The sequence below is a fragment of the Onychomys torridus genome, chromosome 5 (genome assembly GCF_903995425.1).
Source record: "Onychomys torridus chromosome 5, mOncTor1.1, whole genome shotgun sequence".
Lineage (NCBI taxonomy): Eukaryota > Metazoa > Chordata > Mammalia > Rodentia > Cricetidae > Onychomys > Onychomys torridus.
The window spans coordinates 79,935,664-79,956,971 of record NC_050447.1 but is presented as its reverse complement, the minus strand read 5'-3'; the positions used below and the strand labels follow the sequence as shown (position 1 = coordinate 79,956,971).

General features: G+C 43.6%; 1 protein-coding gene and 1 long non-coding RNA gene across 2 annotated transcripts in view; one reads left to right on the top strand and one right to left on the bottom strand.

Annotated features, from left to right (window-relative positions):
* Prtfdc1 (phosphoribosyl transferase domain containing 1) overlaps positions 1-20,695 on the top strand; it is a 100,442-nt gene extending 79,747 nt beyond the window's left edge. Inside the window, exons 5-9 of the mRNA XM_036186992.1 lie at positions 12,486-12,503; positions 13,850-13,932; positions 14,367-14,413; positions 18,152-18,228; positions 19,377-20,695. Coding sequence (XP_036042885.1) covers positions 12,486-12,503; positions 13,850-13,932; positions 14,367-14,413; positions 18,152-18,228; positions 19,377-19,424 — 273 coding nt within the window. The 3' untranslated portion in view covers positions 19,425-20,695. The remainder of the gene's footprint in view (positions 1-12,485; positions 12,504-13,849; positions 13,933-14,366; positions 14,414-18,151; positions 18,229-19,376) is intronic.
* Positions 50-2,020, bottom strand: LOC118583573. The gene is made up of 3 exons (XR_004944961.1): positions 1,506-2,020; positions 580-881; positions 50-399 (listed from the first exon to the last, which is right to left on the bottom strand). It is a non-coding gene; the product is annotated as an uncharacterized LOC118583573 (long non-coding RNA).
* Positions 20,696-21,308: the final 613 nt, after the last annotated feature.

Below are 21,308 nucleotides of genomic sequence, written 5' to 3'. Positions count from 1 at the left end.
GAAAGGGAGGAAAAGAGGGAAAACTGAGGTGTGCACACCTCATGGCAAAGAAAGGGAGGAAGGAAAAGAGGAAGAAGAAGGGAGGGTTTTTCCTTAAAGGAGGCTTTTAGGTAAAATGACATCAGGATGCTGGGCAGCCCCAACGGGTGGTTCAGAATGCTATCATTCCTCCATTTTGATTATTATAAAAAAAAAAAAGGCAAGTTATGGGTAGCAAGTGGAAGAATGAGGGCACTGAATTCTTTAGACTGCCTCCTACTGACAAGGGTCGAAGTGGAAGGAGGAAGTTGGGAGTCGGAGTCACACATGGTAGGAGGTGTGAGTGAAGAAGCATTCAGGTGGTTGTCATCATGGAGTCCTCAGGCGTCTGTTCCTTGAGGGAGCTGAGAAGGCAGGTTTCTAGGAGGAACAAAATAGATTGTTGTCATGGGCCATCAGGTCTAGTCATGGGAAAAGTGATAATTGCCAGAAAGAATGGAACAGAGAAGTGCCCTGGTTGTAGGTGAATGAATGAGGCACAAGAACAGATATGCCCCTTATTGGGACATCTTGCAGAACCAGGTTCTCGTAGGTGCTCACTTGAGCCTGGAGAGCTGATACCAGCAGTGAATTGAGGGATGATGTGTTCTTTAGGAGTGCAGGAGCCATCACATCTGCTATTTCTCTGGAGGTGGGAGTGCATCTATCCTGTAAAGGTGTCAGTAAGAGTTAGGAGATGCAGTCTTTTTATGAGCAGGGATGTGGGTGAAATCAACCTGCCAGTATTTGCCTGGGTGGCATCCTCTGTTGGTGGTTAGCATCCTCGGAGCTGGTGCAGGGGCTGGTGTATCTGGATGACCCCTGTGGATTGGCCTTAGCACGAGTCTGGCAGGAGGAGTGAACTGAAAAATATGATTAAAAATGGGTGGGGTCAAAATAGGCTCTGGAAACTGTTTTCATCAGACCAGATTTCTTGATACAGTAGCAGGACTTTTCCCAGAAACCTGCAGGTATCTGTAAGATAGCTGGAACAGATTTATATCCTGGTGTCATAGCAAAAGAGTTAAATAAAAATTCATAGAAATTTAAGGACTCCTAAGAACTATTTGTAGTCAGTGATCTGTCAGTTTATCAAAACTGCATTTATCAATGCTAAAATCTTGAACCTCCAAAGTTATATCTGGAACCAATTTATCCTGTACCATGAAGTCTATGAATGAGACATATCTGTCTGTACTTTTAACAAGAAACTTAACTAATGAGTTACCAGGGTGCTTTGGGGTTTGGGGGAGAGCTGTAAAATTGGCAAGTCTATTAATATCTGGTAATCAAACACCATCAGATCTGAGGATAAGTTAATTAGCAGAGTGAAGCAGTTTTCCAGATACTTAGGCAGCAATAGCAAGTCTCTCCATGGTCACTGGGGTGCACAAGTCCCAGAAGCAGTATTTGTCTTTAGCTAGCTGCTAGGCCCAGAAGATCTGACAGAGATTTTGTGGAGTAGGAATTTGGAGAGACTGACCCACCTTGACTTAGCAACATGGCACAATCAATCCCCCATTGCTCCAGCTATTCACAGTCTGGACAGGATCTCAGCAGCAGTCCAAGGCAGCTTTGCACTTCCTGGCTGACCTTGCCATAAGCTTCCAGGTGGAAGTTCTTCTGCAGCCATCCATCTTCTTGGAGAAGATACAGGATGCTGCCAGGAGCTGACCTGTCTCTCCATCATAAAAAGCTTTTATATTAAAGGCCATATTCTCCAATCTCTAAAGGTGTTTGAGAACCAGGGGAACAAAATATGTTAGTTATATCTAAATTGACTTTGACAGCATATATAAGTTAAATATGGATATACAGTTTTCCAATTAGTTACAGCTTAATGAAGTTAGTAAGGACAAGGAGGCATACATTCTTAAGCATGAATAGACCTTGAGTGAGGAGAGACATTTTTTAAGCCATTGGCAGCAATATCTGCATCTATTACCATTTTAAGGCCCTGCAGTTCTGATCTTTGAGTGTAGCCAGATTATAATGACTTATAAATAATAATTTTTAAAATCAAATAATGCCTCTTTGGTTCTGCATAAAGAAGGTCAAGTGTCTTATCTTATTGCCGAACCATTTTAGTTAATAAATCTATCAATTGACAATTTGGGGTCTAGTTTCCTGGTATATCAATGGGCATTCGGTAGCCATTTTGTCCTCTGTGCCAGGAAGTCTACCTTTAACTTAGCCCTTTAGCCTGTTTTGGGAGCAGGGAGCACAAGACAACATTGTCTCTTTCATAACTACTTCAAGCTGAAATGGGGCACAGATGGTCAGAGCCCAGGGATGCTGAAAGGCTAGTCAAAGGTAAGGAGGGTATTTAGACAATGGGGTATTGATCAGAAGCATGTGGTGTTCTGACCCAGCCGTAGAGACAGGGAACAATTACGTTTGGCTGGACTGATCCACATCACTTCAGCCTTCAGCACGTCCAGAGCTCGTGGTCCATTGGAGTAGGTTGTAGTAAGCACCTGCTGCTCAGATGTGTCTGTCAGCCTAGTGGAAACCTGCTGAAGCAGATGGACTACGGACAAGAGTTAAAGCTGATGAACTTATGTGGAACCTTTGGGCCCACAGCCTTAGTAATGGGGAAGGGGAGGAGTTTGAAAACTCAGGCTGTACTGTTGTAATGATCTGGAGTCTTTGGGACCTCTGAGGCTTAAATGAATTTTTATTTTAAGAAGGACAAGTTTTAGATATAGTAATATTACCAATCAGTATTGAAATCCATAGCATAGAAAAGTAGGCAATGGGTGTCTACAAAACAGCAATAGACTCATACCCTTGACTCCTAGCAAAATTACAGATTAATGTTAAAAGCGTGTACATTTTTTGTTTAGAGAGAGCCAGGTACAGATTGGACAGAGATGTCTTGAGCCTGATGAGAAGTATAAGTTTATATTTAGAAGACAACCAAGGAAAATTTAAAAATCCTGAGCTTGTGGCCCAAATAGTATCAGAATTCTCTTAATGTTAAAATCTGAACTTTTGAAATCTTAATATAACAGTGTCATAGAAGGGGAAAGTGATCTGAAGCATTTAGATCTCTCAAATGTCTTCCTGCAATATCAAAAATAAAGTATCCTCTTTTATAAGGGAGAAAATATGGCAAAACCGTAATCAAACCATTATCATTTGGGTGATTTTTAAATTATGCCAGAGCAAGGTGTATTCTTGTATATAAAAGCGTTGAGGTGCAGCTTTAATATCTTATTAGACAAGCATTGTTTTAATTCCCAGTGTTAATAGTTTTAATTTTAACAGATTTTTAACCATATCTAATAAAATAAATTTATAAATATTAAGGTAAGGGAGAATCAGTATATGCTGAGCAGCACAAAGCTTTCTTCTTCATCTCTGACTCCCACGTTGTAGCAAACTGTAAAGCTGCAAGAAATAAAATTTGTTATAAGTGTAAGAGAACAAATCAGAAAGAAGGCCTGGTATGGGGGGTGGGGGTGGGGGGTGGGGGGAGAGACTTGGGAGAGGCAAACCTCAACTACATCAAAGATGGCTATGAAGCCAAATGACCTGTCTTTGACCTCAATCAAGATGGCACCCCTGACTACGTGATGGGTCTCTGGTACCTAACCATGCCGTCACATGAACAGATAAGGAACTGGGATTGGGGATTTAGCTCAGTGGTAGAGTGCTTGCCTAGCAAGCGCAAGGCCCTGGGTTCGATCTGCAGCTCAAAAAAAAAAAAAGGAACAGAGACTCTTAATCATACAAAAATGAGCCGGGTGGTGGCACACGCACTCAGGAGGCAGAGCCAGGCAGATCTCTCTGAGTTCGAAGCCAGCCTGGTTTACAGAGCGAGATCCAGGACAGGCACTGAAACTACACAGAGAAACCCTGTCTGGTATGGGGCACGGGGGGGATCAGGCAGAAATACAGTCAAGTGGCCAGACATTTTGCAGCTCATCCACCACTGCTTCTGCTTGACAGCCGGAGGGGCCTGGGACCCTCAAGCACACAAGGGTCCCTATCCCCCAATGCACTGGCACCTGGCCCTCCTGTCAGCCTGGGAGCCCGGGCTCAGGGCCGAACTCATCATCTGTCCTTCTCCCCACGACCCCATCCCCCAAGTCGGGGCATTCCCTGGCCTGAGCTGGTCAGGCAAGAGGGACAGGCAGCTGCAGGAAAATGTGATAACGTCAAGGTCACGGGTGGAACCAGCGAATGAGGTCCTGGAAACAAAGTTAAGCAATAGAGAAGAGGCTGGAGATGAAATTACAGACAAGGAGAGGGATGAGGCGGGCCGGTTTAGAGGGTGCACATGTTGTGGAAAGGGACCTGGTGACAGGTGATGATGTAACTGCTTTGGCCGAGACTGGAGGAGCATGAGGGAGTAGACAGTAAGGAAGGACTCCAGCAGGCTAGACAGAGGTTAGGAGGTCGGCACATTTTCCACAATGAAGTAGCAAGTCCAACAGACTGACTTCCAGCATTCCAGAGGGTCAGCAAGGAATAATGACGGCACAAGACACCCAGTGGATCATCATCTAAAGACTCTGGGCCATGGGGTGCTGAGTAGGCACAAGTTGTCCCATCTCCCATCACCTAGGAACAAGGGCCTGAGAGCAGGGCCGGAGACGCATGGTTGCTGGTACCGGAACTTCGAGAAACTGTGGTCAAGAAGAGATGAATCCTCACTCATGGAAAATGGCCAGAAGGAAGGGGCTTACTGATAGGATGAAGGGTCCCAGCGATCCTCCAGTTGGAAGGTACAGGGTCCCAGCGTTTCTCAGACTGCCAGTGGGTAAGAGAAAACGCCAGGGGGAACCTGCCGTGTAATGCAGCACCAATGTAATGATACGGCACCTCAGGAGGCCTTGGCAGGTTGGGCTAAGGCGTCCCACAGGTGAGGGAAGACACACCATGCGGATTCGGTGCGGGTGGTGTGGCATGGTGGAAAGTTACTCACACCATACAGGCATAGAATCCACGTGGAAGTTTATTTGGGGGGGGAGGGTAGAGGGAATAGAGGGATGAAGAGAGAGAGAGAGAGAGAGACAGAGAGACAGAGAGAGAGAGGGAGGAAAAAAGAGAAACAGAAAGGGAGGGAAAGAGGGAAAGCAGAGGTGTGCATCCCTCAAGGCCAGAAATCGAGGAAGGAAAGGAGGGAAAATGGAGGGGGGCAGTTTCCTTAAAGGAGGCTTTTATGTAAAATGACATCAGGAAGGTGGGTGGCCCCAAGGGGCAGTTCAGAATGCTAACACTTACCCTAAAAAAGTATTCACTGACTACCTGACTTTCAAATATAACTAGGTGTCTGTGGTTTACCTAGCAAGCCTTCATCTAACGCTCCATAAACATGAGCCAAATTCCTGACTGCACTAAAGTCGTGCTCGATCTGGCTAGCAACCCCTACCACATTGGCATATTTCACTGGCCTCATGTCACTGGACCGCCACTAGCTAAATCTGTCCTGCCAACCCCCTGGACAAGCTGTGCCTTCTTTCTGGAACCCACTTTCTTCTTCCTGAATCGAAATACCTGCTTTTCTACAGTATGGCGTCCCTGCAAAGCTGTCAGGAATGGGTACCTGGCATGCTCTTCTACCACCCCCAACCGCACATCCATCTGTACTCCAGCCCAATTCCCTGAGAGCCCTTTCTGAAATTTACAATTTAGCACTTACTTAGGAACCCCTTTTTTTATTTGCCTTTCCCACCAGAAAGTCAGTGGGAAGTGGGCAGAGACCACTGTGTTCACCGAATCATCTCCGGCATCCTACACAGCCTGGTCCATCACAGGTTGGAATAAATGCTGGATGAGCGATGAGTGCATCATCTCAGGTAGAAATCAGAAAGATAGTTTCAGTTAATTTTGAGCAAGGACATGGCAGAGGGAAATGTTAAATCTAAGCCAGTTTGGCAAGGCTTCCGGTGGCAAGTGATGGGATCCAACTTGTATTTTAAGAATGCTTTGGCTGCTTTACAGGGCATGGTTTGGAGAGCAACAAAAGTTAATGAAGTAGCTATGAAAGGTCACATCAAATAAAAAGAAAAAGAAAAAAACAGCTGACTTAGTTAGGGCTGGAGGAGAAAGGTGTTGAGTAACCAAGGGGAGGCAAGAGGCTTCAGGATGAAACTTTAAAAGATGGAGGAAGTGCATACCACATGGTGGTGTGTGTGTGTGTGTGTGTGTGTGTGTGTGAAAATAACTGGAGCTGGGGGTGTAGCAGTGGTAGAGTGCTTGCCTAGCTGGGGCTATAGCTCAGTGATAGAGTGCTTGCCTAGCTGCGGGTGTAGCAGTGGTTTATAGAGAGTTTCCCTTGCTCTAGGTGGAGCAGTGGTAGGTAGAGTGCTTGCCTAGCACTCACAAGTTCCAGGGTTGATTGGCAAGTATTACTGGGGGGAAAAATTAAAAGTTTCATTTAATATTCATTCAGGGATGTCTTTTTCCTTATAAAATAAGGACCTTGTGTTACTCAGACTTTTTAGTGCCATAACAAAACATCTGAGAAGACAACTAAAGAGAGGAAGGATTCATTTTGGCTCACAGTTTCAGAGATTCCAGTCCATTGGCTCCATTGCTTTCAGGCCTGTGGTGAGGCAGAACATGATGAGTGAAGGGAGGTGAATACAGGGTGTGCTCACCCTGCCAGACAGGAGAGGCTGGGTGGGAGACAGGGAGTCTTCCAAAGTAGGACATACATCACTACCAAAGACATGCCCCCAGCAATCTACTTCCTCTAATATGGTGCTACTTCCAAATAGCACATTGATGAAGTAAGTCCTGTGTCCCCCTGACACAGTCACCTCTCAGTAGTACCACCACCTGGGCACAACGCCTTCAACCCAGGAGCCTTTGACCTGTTCAGTCTTGTCTGCCCAAGAAGACTTTTCAAGACAACAAAGAAATCCCATAAATTCCAGAATCTCTTCCCAGCGATGCAGACTTGTGTGTGAGCCAGAGCCAACTTAAGAGAATAAAGCATTCAGCAGCTAATGGGCCCTTATTTTAGTGGCTGAAGAATCCAGAGCTGTAATAAATAACTGCATTGGGTAGCAAGGTTGTTACGGGTCATCATTGAACTTCTGCTTTCTCATATGCTCATCATGCAATCCATCAGTCAGCCAGTAAATTTGCATTTATCGTGTTCTTACCCTACCAGGAATCTGGACATGGCTTCTGTCATTCACTTGCTGAGCACCTCAAGAATAGGTTCCCGAGTCATTTCACAAATCCCTTTCTTTGGACAAAAAAAAAAAATAATAATAATAATAATAATAATAAGAAGAAGAAGAAGAAGAAGAAGAAGAAGAAGAAGAAGAAGAAGAAGAAAGATTCTTGGAACTGTAATGATCTTAGGGAGAGGGTGGGAGTGTGGGAGTAACACAGAGGGAGGAGGAGAAAAGAGAAGCAGTCTTAGAAAGGGGGAAGAAAGGGAAAGCAGGGAAGCTGGACAGGGCTGGCCCTGCGTGACTAAGCAAACAAGTCAGGAACTGAACAAGGAAATGATAAAATAGCTGAAAATGTAGCTGGGTTGGGTTTAGAGAGTAGACAGACTGTCCCAATAAAGAGTTGAACTTGCTAAGTTTGGGCAGAGGTGACATCATGGAGCTACTTAAGGAGAAAAGAATATAATCATGCTATGGTGTAGAAAAAAAAATCAACTAATTAATATTAATTTAATAAATTAATTTAATATGAATAAAAACTAGGGTGAAGGAAGTGCAAGAGAGAGGAGGGCAGAGCCGTATTGCGTACTTGCCCCTGTGTGCAAAGCTGCAAGACAAGGGCTGCAGCCCAAATGAGGCCCAGAAATGGTTCTTGAACTTGTTTCTGGCAGAAAGAGATTCAGAAAGCACATGGACACAGCCCCCCCCCCCCCCCCCCCCCCCCCCCCCCCGTTCAGCTGTGCCGTGTGTGTTACCAACAGCTCTGGGACCTCCGGGCTCCTCTAAAGATGTTGGAGTTCTAGAAGAGAGAGGATTCTGTCTGTCCTTCTCCTTTCCTTTCTTGCCTTCTCTTGCTTTCAAGGGAGGCTGGCTGAGTCACGGTTCTAAGTAGGTCACAGCTGTAGAACAAAAGGAGCCCTCCCGGTTCTGTGCAATCACCTTTCACACATAAAAGCATTTACTCAGTGTGTTTAAGCTGTCTGCACAACACACTCTTGCTCACATTTTCACTTTGCCCAAGTTGATTTAATCCTGGCACTTCACAAAACGTGTGTATCCGAGAAAGCGGGAAGATTCTACTCGTGTAGAAGAGAAACCCCTGAAAGGGTGAAATAAAACCAGAGAAGCAGGGAAGCAGGCCCAGATCCGGCAGTGAAGACGCACAGCTGTGCAGGTTCGGTGCAAGATTTCAGGGGACAAGAGCCCCACCCCCCAATAAGTTTCTAATCAAATGCCAGAATTTGAAACTTGCCAAAATTCACCACCACCCCTCGTTGGCTGCCTTAACTGTTTAAATTATTCCTTTTTATTGCCTCTGACTAGGCCCTGAACAATAATAGTGGAAATGCCCACTGATGGATGACTCTGGCGATTTTGTGAGTTATCACGCAAAATGAAATGCTGAGTGACATTCCTTTCTCTGTGGGATTTATAGTCACACTCCTCCTCACAGTCAGGAGCCACCCTCCAGCCCACGATAGCCATGCCAATGCCTCTGAGGGTGACCACACCCACAAGCCCCTGCTGCTGCTGCCTTTGAGATAGTGTGGTGTGGTGATCGCTTTGTGTTTTCAAAGGTTACAGTAGAAATAGACTGCTTAAGAAAATCGTGTGTTTACCTAATTCTCCCCTACCTGCTTGCTTCCTTCTTCATTAGGAAAACTGACGGTGATGGGCTTTGCTCAGGTCTCTGAATAGCAACAAAACCACACACTGGAGCCTCCAGAGTCCCTATAGAATTTCTGCCTACAGCCCCCGCAGATTTTTCCTGGCTTTCTGGGAGGAAGTGAGCTAGGTGTGAGGAGATGAGTAAGACAGGAATTGGCAAACATCTCAGATTCAGCGATCACGGTTATCAGATGGGAAGTGTTTGGGAGGCACAGAGAGTTCTGAAAAAAATCCCCAAGGTTGCCCACTCAGAAAGTGAGAATTTCAGTAGACTGCTCAGAGCAAATTAAAAGCAGTAGACAGTAATGAAAGGTTGGTTAGGGAAGAACTGCCGGTCATTCAAGATAGATGGAGACCATGTCTCATAAGGAAAATGAGCTTCCGAAAGTGAAAGAAATGAGCCAAAATGATTCATTTTGTAGAGTTCTTTCTTTTTTGTCCTCTTTTTCCTTCCTCACTTCCTCCATCCCTCTCTTCCTTCCTTTCTTCCTCCCTCCTTTCTTCCCTCCCTTGATCCCTCCCTCCCTTCCTCTCTCCTTGTTTTCCTCTCTTCCTTTCTTCTTTCCTTTCACAAAGTCTCTCTGTATGATCCAGGCTGACCTGGAACTCAAGATCTTCTAGGCTCTGTTTCCCAGGTGCTATGCTTAGGTGTGCACCAACATACCTGGAACACAAGCCTTTCTGGATAGCCTTTTCCTGTCAGTCAGTGCTCTGGGCTGACCAGAGGAAGATGGGTTACCATTTGTCTCCTAGCCCTTGAGTCTAATCCTGATGCATGAAAATGAAAGAATTGGTTCCCATAGACACTAACACAAATGCTTCCAAGGTTGGCACAATTACATCATCCATACCTTGGGCCTTCATACTGTATCATCCCATTGCAGAGAGTGGAGGAATAAGAAAGAGGGATAAGAAAGGGGACCTACCTCGCTGTTATAATGATCTGCCATGAAAACAACTGACCCATTCCTGTAATGATGGCAGTACTCTGTTCTTGGGGGCAGAACACATGGTTGGATCATCTTCTATTGCCCCACCTTAATGTTTTCTGGTGATTGATTTTTCCAATGCAGGAACTCTGAAGAATACATTCAAAATACAGTAGAGTCCAATGTGTGGTCTTAGATTAAAGAGACAAATTACAAATTACATTTTAGGGACAACTGGAAACATTTCAATATGTGATTAGCTTTATGTGATATCAAGTATTTATTATTTTTGTTAGATGTGAGATTTTGCTTATATAAAATGATGTTATGGTAAGTTCAATATTTTTTAAAGTACACAAATGCATTTAAGTTCTTTAAAGTTAAATACACATCAAAACTTAAGAAAAGTTCAGGGCTGGGGTACTGCTTGGTGGAAGAGAGCTTGCTTACCTAGTGTATTTTGGGGAAAAAAGGAAGGAAGGAGTGACTAGGGAAAATCTTAGGTTTTCTGTTTTCAAACATGATTTGAATACATTTAAAAACCAAACTAGCTATATAAAACATGTTTGTAAAAATATCAGGCTGAGGCTAGAACACTTATCTGGTATGCATGAGGTCAATCTCAGCCTTGCAAAAAAGGATTTTTTTTTAATGCATGTATTTTTAAAAATGTAAAGTATCTGGACATATGAGAAATACCGGCAGATTAGCCAGGAAGACAGAGTTTAAGTGACGACTGCCTCTTAAAACAACATGTGGAGAGAGCAGAGGTGAAGTGGGAGGTGGCATTTTTCTTCAAAGCCTTTCAGACTTTAAATATGGTGGAATGATTTTGACAATCTGTCTCAGGATCAATACACATCCAAGTCCACTTCCTACCTATGGTCTTAGAATTTCGTGGCTCATCTTCTCAAAGATGACTTCTATTTTACATAATTTCTAAATAGAAAACAGAGAGGAGGAGGGAGAGCAGGAGAGGGAGAAAAGAGAGAGAAACAGAAAGACAGACAGAATATTCTTTTCAGGGCTCCCTACTTATTTAGACAAGAATGCATATCAACATATTTTGGAAAGAAATTTTTGTTTACATAGCTGAACCTAAAAGGGATTGTGAACAAGGAAATTCAGTTAGCCACAGCATTCTCTAAGCATCCTGGTTAGCTTAATAGGCTTGGTCAAGTCTCAGTCAAACTGAAAATACATGCTGAAGTTAAGTGCTGTGGACCAAGGGCAGCAGCCATAGCAAGCCATGATCAGAATAGTAAAGGGATTCCTGATAGTGTGAGCCTTAGAGGACGTGATGGACAGAGCCTCACACATGCTATTAATGTGCAGTGGCATGGAGAGGATGCAAGGGTTTTGGGAGTAGGCAATATAGCCTTTTACCTTGATCATAAAATTATTATTCCCTTTTTTTTTTTTCAAGACAGAGTTTCTCTGTATAACAGTCCTGGTATTCACTTTGTAGACCAGGATAGCCTCTGCCTCCCAAATGAAAATTAATATTCTAAATAAATAGGTTTAATAAGAATGTCATACCTAAGAGAAAAGTACTACCAGAAAGACATCTCTACATGTTTGACATGGATTGTAAAATATAACTTTACCAGTGTCCTTGTATGGGGAGGTGACTTGTTAACGTTTTTTATTCATTAAATCTCTTTTTATCAGATATAAATAAGAAATTTATGGTTTGACCTGATTAATCAGGGATGAAAGAAAGATCAGGGGGCTGTCACATGTGCCCACACACATCAACACAAAAATAAATAAGTATAAAAGATTGAAAAGCATAAAATAACACCCCATTACTTTCAAGGACTATTCTTCCCACGTAGTGACTGGAATGGTATATTATTATAATCATAATTTGGTGGACAGCATTGACATATTACTACTTATCCAATTAATTGGTTGCTTTTAATTCATGGATAAGCCTAACAGTCCTTATTCTTTAAAAAAAAAAAAATCGTTCCTTCTGCATGCAGGCAATACAGTAGAATCTGGGAATGCAGCTATGAACAAGACATACACAATCCTCCACTACATGAAGTTTAGAGCCTACTGGGTAAAGAAGCTATCTAACAAGAAATTGGGATAAAACATAATTTGTTTCTTAGGGGAAAGTAGATGGACACCTTGTGAGCACATAGCAAGGGATCTGGCCATGTCAGTAAAAACACACAGCACGCCCCTTAAAGCTCTGTCGATTACCCATCCCACCCTACCTCCACTCCATTTCTTCAGGGTTGAAAATCCAAGGGTAGACACACCAGGGATTGGGGTGGCTACATGGGAATAGGGCTGTCACAGTTAAGTATATGATCATCTGCTGAGGTCCATTAATGATGTCGTTTATGTTGGCTGGCTTTCCTCCTGGTGTGCTTGGCCTCCCAAAGATGGGAGACAGAGGGACATGGCACTATTGAGATATCATAATTTTATGGACAGTTGCTTCAAATAGACAACAAGGTCTGACATGAGCCTGCTACTAACCTGAATAAAGACAATAAAATTGCAACACCAACTAATTCCACAGGGATGTTAAAATGAATATGGGATACTTAGGTTTCCTATAATTGTTTGGACTTGTACGATGGGAAAAATCTACTAAGCACATTATGAAATTCTAACTATAAGCAAAACTTGCATTTATCTTGTGACCCAAGCTTTCTTTTTTTAAATCATATTCTGAAATGTTGTTTTTTTTTTTTGTCTTTTTATTTCCCTCCAGAATGTCCTCATTGTTGAGGTAAGCGGGCCTTTCCTATTCAGTATTGGAAGTTACAAGAATCTAATAGTGAATTTTAAAATCCTCACCTTGTTTATCAAATTGGCCAAGTATTGAGTCCCCACTGTGTGTGGCTCTTCAAATGTGTTTAACAAAAGCCAACTATAGCCACTAGACTCAAATAATTCAAAATCAACACTTTAATAAAGACTATTTGATAGTTGGTCCTATTTTATATCCAATCTCACATACATCTCATTTGGTTCTTTCGTGGATTTATAAGCTAGACAGTTGTAGGGAGAGTAAACTGGATTGTAGAACCAGTCAATATGTTTATTGTTATTTGTTTAACAGGAAAGCCAAGGGTAGACTTCTCCTTACCTAATGACCTCTAATCCATTCTCGAGCCTCAAAAATCATAAATTCCATCAATTAACATGACAATGTAAGGAAAAGTTACAGGTTTGGGGTGGTGGTGGGTCTTTTGTTGTTTTGGCTTTGCTTTTCTGTTAAGAAAGAAACAGAAAGACTGTCTTGTGACTGCAGCAGACCCCCACAGTAAACAGCCACGCTCCTTCAAGAGCACACCTGTCTTCTCGGCCACCAAAAATCCAGAGGATCTTCTTGTGGTCAGGCTTTGTTCCACATTTGTCAGTGTATCCTTCTGTATGCACAGTTCTGGCTCCACACAACTCAGGGAGTAGACCTTCCAGCCAAATGAGTTTCTGCACCCTGGCTAGACACAGACCTGTTGTGTTCCTCATCAGTGCCTGACAGCTGAGTTCCATGAGGAGGACAGTAAATTGCAGCCGCCAGTTCTGTGCAATTGTGCATCCATAGCTCATCAGCAGTGGAGCCCCTGTGCTCGCTGCAGCTGAGGAGCAGGGAACTCCTGGTTGTCACCAGCTGCTGCCCAGACACATTTAGCTTCCCAGCCACGGCCTCCCCTAAGGAGCAGGGAGGCCAAGGAGGTGTTTATCCTTTCAGTGTATTCAGACGTACATCCCATGTCCATGAAAATTCATGTGTCTCTTGTATTGTGAAATGTAACCTCCAGGCCAAATTTAGTCCCTGACTATGCATACAAGAGTCCGGGTACACTCAATGAGGAAGGGCTCACATGCTCTGCAGAGGCTGAACTGAATCCTTCAACACAGCCAAAGGATGCAAAAACAGAATATTCACCAGCATAATCTCCAGGCTCTAAATGATAAGCCCACTAACACATAACTGATTCTGCTTCCTATGTTGACTCCTGTTGGTTGGCATTTGAAATTAACGTGCATTGTATTAATAAGGACTAGCTCTGCAAATGTGAAGAGCGTGTTGTGCAGATGGCTTTGTTGAACTTTCTGCTTTTTGCAAAGGACGTTGTTGGGACTGGGAGGACCATGAGAGCACTGCTCAGCAGCATCGAGAAATACAAACCCAACATGGTTAAGGTAGCCAGGTGAGTCAGACACCACAGTACAGTGCTCTGTCCTTCCAAACAAGACCAAGAAGCGTCCTCTCACAGAACGCTGTGCTGTCCCAAGCCATTGGCCCTCAACCTGGGATGCTGTGATGTAACCACCCTGACAAATAGCTCACCTGATTGCTAGCCTGAGAGAGAAAGGCCCTTAACAGGAGCCCTTCTCCAGGTGCTTCTATGCGTGGATGGGCGAGTCCTCAGCAGTTGCTCAGCATGTTTCCTTTTATCTAGCACAGGGATGCCATGCTGCAGCCGCAAAAGCAGGGCTTAAATAAAGCAGGCTGCGATGGTGTGCCACAGGCTGGGGGGAGGGTATGCACCTCAGCGGTGTTTAATTCTCTTTGCAATCACATCCCAATTTATTGGAGTTGTTAAATGTTGGGTTGTTTGTTTGTTTGTTTGTTTAATGGCAGTTTGTTGGTGAAGAGAACAGCCAGAAGTGACAGCTTCAGACCTGACTGTAAGTGTTTCAGGGTTTGGGGTGGTTTTCTGGTGCTGGTGTTTTATTTTGGCATTTCATGTGAGACTAATAGTCCTACAAATTCTTTGTCTCCAATACATTATGATGGAGGCTAGGGCTCCTTGAGGGTCCACATCTTTATGTCTGCATCTTTCACAACAACTCCATTGTATATATCCGATTTTTTTTTTACTTTGTTTGTTTGTGGTATTTTAAAAAAACCTCACTGGTATGTAATTCAGTGCAGGCTACTACATAACTCAGCTTTGTAGCCTAGGCTGGCCTTAAATAGGCATGTACCCTTCTGTTCCAGCTCCCTGAGTACTGGGATCACAGGTGTTCCCCTGGTGCGTTGGTTGCTTCTACTGTTACATTTTATGCCGCTGTCTGATTTAGGGTAGACATAGACCTACTCCCCTAAGACTAATTCAGACATCCAGGGTCCCTGACTAGCAGCCATTTCCACCAATCAAAGAGGCACTCCAAAGCTTTAGAAGGATCATCCTACCTCCTTCCAGACCCTGTACCTTCATTAGCCTCCCTGCTACCTTTAACAAAAATTCCGGAACACAGAACGTGAGCAAGCAGAGCTCTCCAGATGCCGTCTTCACACTTCACTCAGAAATGTGCTCTGGAGGACTTTCCTTGTCCAGGGTACCTTGCTGTCCTCCTCATAATAAGATTGGCTCCTATACCAGGAGGGACAAACAAGCCACTGAATTATTTATTATTCTAAACAAACGTCGACTCTTTTTTTCACTTGTGTGAGGCAGACTTCAGCTAAAATTCTCTCACCTGCATCTGCTCTAAAGCCCCTACGATAACTTGGCTCCAATTCTCATTAGCAAGATGAAAACAAAAGCATTAGGCAAAGAGTAGTGGTATGGAGGGGTCATGAGCCAGGGCCGCTTCCCTCCTAACACATGTGTCCTTTCTGCGGGATTCCTAACTGCACACCAGGTCACCTCTGGGCAGGTAGCTAGGTCCATGGCCTGTTCCTATTGGTTACTTGGGATCTGGTCTGTATGTCAATATCATTACGTGGGGGTTATTAAGCAGAAATTTTGTGAAGAAATTTTGTTAAATTGAAAACATGGGGCTGGAGAGGTGGCCTATCAATTAAAACACACTGCTCTTGCAGGGGACCCAGGTTCTACTCCAGCATCTATACAAGGCAACCCACAGCCACATGTCACTCCATTTTCATGGGGATCGGATGTGTCTGGGCTCTACAGCCACCTGCACACACACACACACACACACACACACACACACACACACACACACACGAGAGAGAGAGAGAGAGAGAGAGAGAGAGAGAGAGAGAGAAATAAAAATAAAATTTAAAAAACAAACAAAACAAAAAAATGTATCCAAGGGCAGGCATGATGACTTATGCTCATAATCCTAGCACTGAGGAGCCTGCAAGAGGATCATGAGTTCAAGGACATCTGAGACCCCGTCTCCAGAAGACACAAGAAAGCAAAATCAAATTCAATTAGTTGTGAATTTCTTGGGTCATTTTATAATAAGAGCAGCGAGGGTGGGGATGTGACTCAGTGCTGGAGCACTTGCCAAGTATCCTGGCTCCCCAGCAACACACACACACACACACACACACACACACACACACACACTTTTAAACAATAGTCACTAGCACTGTAACTAGCACTGTAAGAAGCTCTGATGTGCCAGGCCAGGTTCTTACAGGCGTACAGGGGTTAGCTAATGTCTTCGCAACAGCTGCTATTGTTGTACCCATTTGACAGATGAAGAAATGGAACACCACAAGCTTAAATGCTTAAATGCTAGGGTCATATAACCATTTGAAGAGGGCTAGTAGTGAGCCCAGGCAGTCTGCTTCAGGTCACGACATTTACACACACTGCAGGAACTACACTCAGCAGTGAGTGATGGGCTCCTCTGGTTCCTGACAGCCCCACCGACTCATCGATTTCTTACTTCATAACATCACAATATTCGACCTTCTCTGTGGCTTTGGACTTCAGTTTTCACAGTCTGAATTGCCACACTTATTGCTCACTGGAAAGTTCACTATTGTTCAAGTAGGCTTCCCCAGAATCTAATTCTGTTGTGTTAGCTAGCTCAGAATCTGGTTCTCCTTTCTGGAGTGCATTCCGAGACAGCATTTTTGAGTGTCTTTGACTCTTTGTTATGTGCTCAAATGCTGATGTCTTTTCCTCTGCCCTTGCTTCCCCTCTTTGAATTTGTTTCTCTTTGTTTAGACAGGGCCTGTCTGTGTAGCCTGGGTTTGGTAATGAACTTAAAAGCCTCCTGGCTCAGCTTCCCAAGCACTGAGATTACAGACATGCACCACAGCTCCTCTTGGATTATTCTTCCTAGAAAGAGCAAGCTCAGGGAATCAAACAGGCTACTACTTAGTGACCCCATAATTCAGGACCCTAGAAAACTGATCCCTTATTTCTAGTATTTAAAGACGATAAACTGAAAGTATATCAGGTCATAGAGATCAAAATGATGGGCTGGGTGGTGGTGGCACATGCCCTTAAGCCAGCATTTGGGAGGCAGAGACAGGCCAGCCTGAGCTGGAGGCTCTACAGAGGGAGTTCCAAGACAGCCAAGGTCTATACTGAGAAACAATGTCTCCAGAGAAAACAACAACAAAAACAAACAAACCCTAAATTGTGGTGACTAAGAAGATCGCTGTGCTCCTAGTCCACAGGCTGGACCGAAGGGCAGTTTCATATAACTAGGCATACATGTCTCTCTTCTAGTGTACTCTAATAAATGAATTGACAAGATTCCAACAGGCTGAAGCAAGTTTGAAAACCACTGGGCCACACATATTTATCCTGCCTGAAGATCTCTGGGAGAGAACTGTTGTCAGTTTCTTTTCTTTTTTAAAAATTATTTATTTAATTTTATTTTATGTGCATTGATATGAAGGTGTCAGATCCCTGGGAACTGGAGTTACAGACAGTTGTGAGCTGCCATGTGGGTGCTGGGAATTGAACTGGGGTCCTGTGGAAGAGTAGCCAGCCAGTGCTCTTAATCACTGAACTATCTCTCCAGCCCCCAACCCCCACCCCGTTGTCTGTTTCTTAATAAACATCTCTTCCTCTCAACCACCTTCTTTGGCTGAACCCAAGTACCTTGCCCTGCATTTGTATCCATTTCCTCTCAGTCCACTCCCATTAGCAATAAAGAGCTAATTAGGCTCCCCAGCCGTGTAGATAGATGCACAGATTGGCACAGAAAGAACCCTCAGCAGTCCCCCCTTCAAGCTGAACAATCCCCTTTCCTTTCCTCTTGTCTCCCAAGTGTCTTGCTTTCCAGTCCTTCAGCTGGCTGAGTCCAATGAATTGCTTGATGCAGCCAGTACACCTGGTTATGTATGGCAGTGCCATGATGCTTTCTGTTGGAATGGTCCTTTGTGCTTTTAAGAGCATCTCCTTAGGCCTTATGACATGACATACCACTCGCTGTGAACAAAGCCACATGGCTAACATACACACACTTCTCGTTATCCACAGGACCTCCTGAACACTTTCTCTACTCTGTACACTGCAAACCAATTCCTCATACACGCTTTCCTGTTTGCCTTGTGTCCGCAAGCTTTCATTCTGGTCCAGGCACTCACTGGGCTTGTCCTACACACTACTTCTCACTTCTGCTTACCATGTAAGTGCCATAGCAGCATATGGCAACAGTATGCATGCATGCTCTAAACTTTCTTCTTTGTCCCTTTCTGCTAAGATGCTGGATTTGAGATTCCAGATGTCTTCGTGGTGGGCTATGCCTTAGACTACAATGAATACTTCCGAGACCTAAATGTAAGTGTTGCATACAAAACCCTAATCCTCTTTGCCTAAGACCTTAATGCTAGCATCAATTTAACAAACTACTAAAAACAGTAGTAAAATGTAGCTGTACTTTGTGATGGGAACACTTTGGGAGATACAGTGAATTCTTCCAATCCTTCTAGTACCCTACAAGGTGGGTATGAGGATGATGGAAACATTTCATGATTATCTGTATTTTGTACTGAGAAGCAGGAAGCAGAACAAAGGCCCTACACTGTTTTTTTCTCTATAGCCAGTCACCACAAGCAGCCAATATTCTATACACCACTTCATGTCTGTGTCTAATAACTGACTGCTTGAGATTACAGTGACATTGGAAGGAGTTGTGTCAGCACAGAGAAACAGACCTCCAGCATGGTACTCAATGGTGTGACCTCAATTAACCCTAAGTGATCTGCAGGAGGGCATCTTACCCAAAGAAACCAACCACTCACTATTATATGTAATATATATATATATAATGTCTCTATTTGAAATTAGAAAGCCAAATGCCACCAAGACCAAGGGTTTGGCTATATAAGCTCTCTAGTAGCAATACCTAGTGCATCCTTAATACAGCAGGGTGCAGTCTCTAGGACAGCCCCCTTTCCCATGGCTTCACTGCTCAGCCTTTCACGATCCTAACCTATTTCTTGCTATCCAAAAGAGGGTCTTTAGGTGTAGATTGTGTTTCCCAGTATTTTCCTCTCTCTCTTCAATCAAGCTGTTGTCATTTCACCAAGGAAAACCGTCTCCACCAGGGACAACCAGACTGTGGCCTCAACATTTCTACTTTTGGGGAGCCTGAAACCAGAGCCTGACTAGAGCCCAAAGCTAAATTGCCAGAGAACCTTTTGTCAAGCATTGAATGGGTCTCTAGACTACATAAACATACCCAGGTTTAGATGAACAGTAACTCATCCCAAGCTGTCAGGCTGCTATTATCAAATCACACCTTGTCTGCTTCATGTTTGGTTGTGCAACTGATGCTGACCGGAGGTGGGGGGTGGGGGGTTGGGGGTTGGGGTGTACCAAAAAACGCACTTGTTGAAAATGTCTTAAAGGTGTCTAACGCATTCTTGGTGGGTTTCTAAACTAAAAATAAAACCCTGACACCTTTTCTCCCTCTATTGTTCCAGCACATATGCGTGATCAATGAACATGGGAAAGAAAAATATCGAATATGAGGAAGCAAAAATCTTCAATGTCCTAAACATGAACAGAGGTTGCATTCTCAGACGACATGATTCTTCTGCTCAGGAAGCCGGAGTATAAAGTCCGTCTCCATGGCTATCTCCACTCGGCAGGCTATAACAGACTTTTCAAAAATGGGCTCTTTCTTTCCCCAACCCCCGAGATTAGAATGTAAGTACCAAAGGTTCTTCCAGAAGAGAAGACTATGCCTGCCTTTGACTCATTACAAATTACACTTCTGATCCCCCAAATCCTTTCTGTTCTCAAATACACCTTCTGCTTTGGTATGTCACTAGGCCCAATGGCTCTTCCCAGGGATACTTCCCCCCCCCCCCCCAAGGACTCAAATATTGTTCAGTGAACTCCTTTAGTTCAGTGACTTTTTATTATACATCATTTTACAGTAATAGGAACCTACAGCCCCTTAGCTTTAGCCCTGAGCCTGAATAGTAAGAAGCTAAGTTCCCTTGCTAATCCAGGAGCGAAAGGACAGCCTCACGTGAGCGTCTGTTTGCCCGCTCCTGACAGGCCGATATTAGCTGCTTTGACAAAGCCTTTCAGACATTCGGGTACAATGGACCTTAATGATGTTATGAAATGAGCCTTCACTGTGCGCTCTTGAGCTTTGCTTCCTGTGCGTGATGACAGCATGTCGCGTGTGCATGGATGTACTCAACTGTGTTTAATACTCTGCATTTTAATTAGGAAAAAACACAATGGCAGCACGGCCCGCCCTCCTGAGAGGAATCCTTTTATCCACATGGGATGTGGGCAAATGGTAGGATTGAGAGGCAGAGGGTGTTTTCAAAAAAAATCAGTACTAAACAAGTGTAAATTTTTTCTCTTATTTGCATGGAAGAATAAGAGAGCTAAATATTGTCCTAAACATGAACAGAGGTTGAATTATTTAGCTAAATGTCCTTACATGACTTCTCACACAATCCAGGGTGCCAGAGGAAGCACTCACACATATGGAAGTTTTTGTGCATAACACCACACACACACACACACACACACACACACACACACACACACACACACACACCTATTAGCACCATCATATGTGACATTTCCTAATTTGTAGGGATTTTAATTAAAAATAAGCTCAAGACTCCACAGTCCTGGGTATCTTGCCTCCTAAAAGGAGTAAATGCAAGATAAATAACTAAACAGCCTTTGTTTGATTCTGAACCATCTGCGGCATATTGCTATATTGTAGAGTCCTTTAAACTAATAATGATAATAAAAAAGAGATGTTTCACAACGGTTTAGCCCTCACATACCTTTAGTCATTGAAATGCGTGTGAACCAGTAGCCTAAGTACATGGCTGTGTGTACCTATCCTATGGTCAACCTGGATTAAATCCAAAACATGCACTAGGGTAAGTAAACATCAAGCCAGGAGCCATCTGCTGCTTTCCTGTCTCCCTCCCCAGACTTGCTTTGTAAGAACAAAAAAGTTTACTTGTGAAGAAAGATTTCCCTGCATATCTCTGTCTCAGCCAGAGAAGAAAACATACTATGCCCAGATTCCCCCAGGGCGGAAGTCACCAAGGGAGTCACTTCTGGCTTTGTTCCATATCCAAGTTACTGATTAATAATTGTGTATGACTGAATTCATAAAACTCACATTTTATTGACACTTTCCCACTATGCCATATTTCTACCCAAAGGCCTAGAAAATAGACACGCACTTGGTTTTGAATAGAATTTATCCATGAAGTATGCAGTTTAGAAATGTTTTCTTAAAAACCTTGCATTTTAAGACAACATCATTATCTTTTGTGGGGATTGTGTTTGTTTGTTCAGATTAGAAAGAAAATCGATCTATCTCAAAATTGTGATGGCTTATATATTTAAGCATCCAAAAGAAAAAA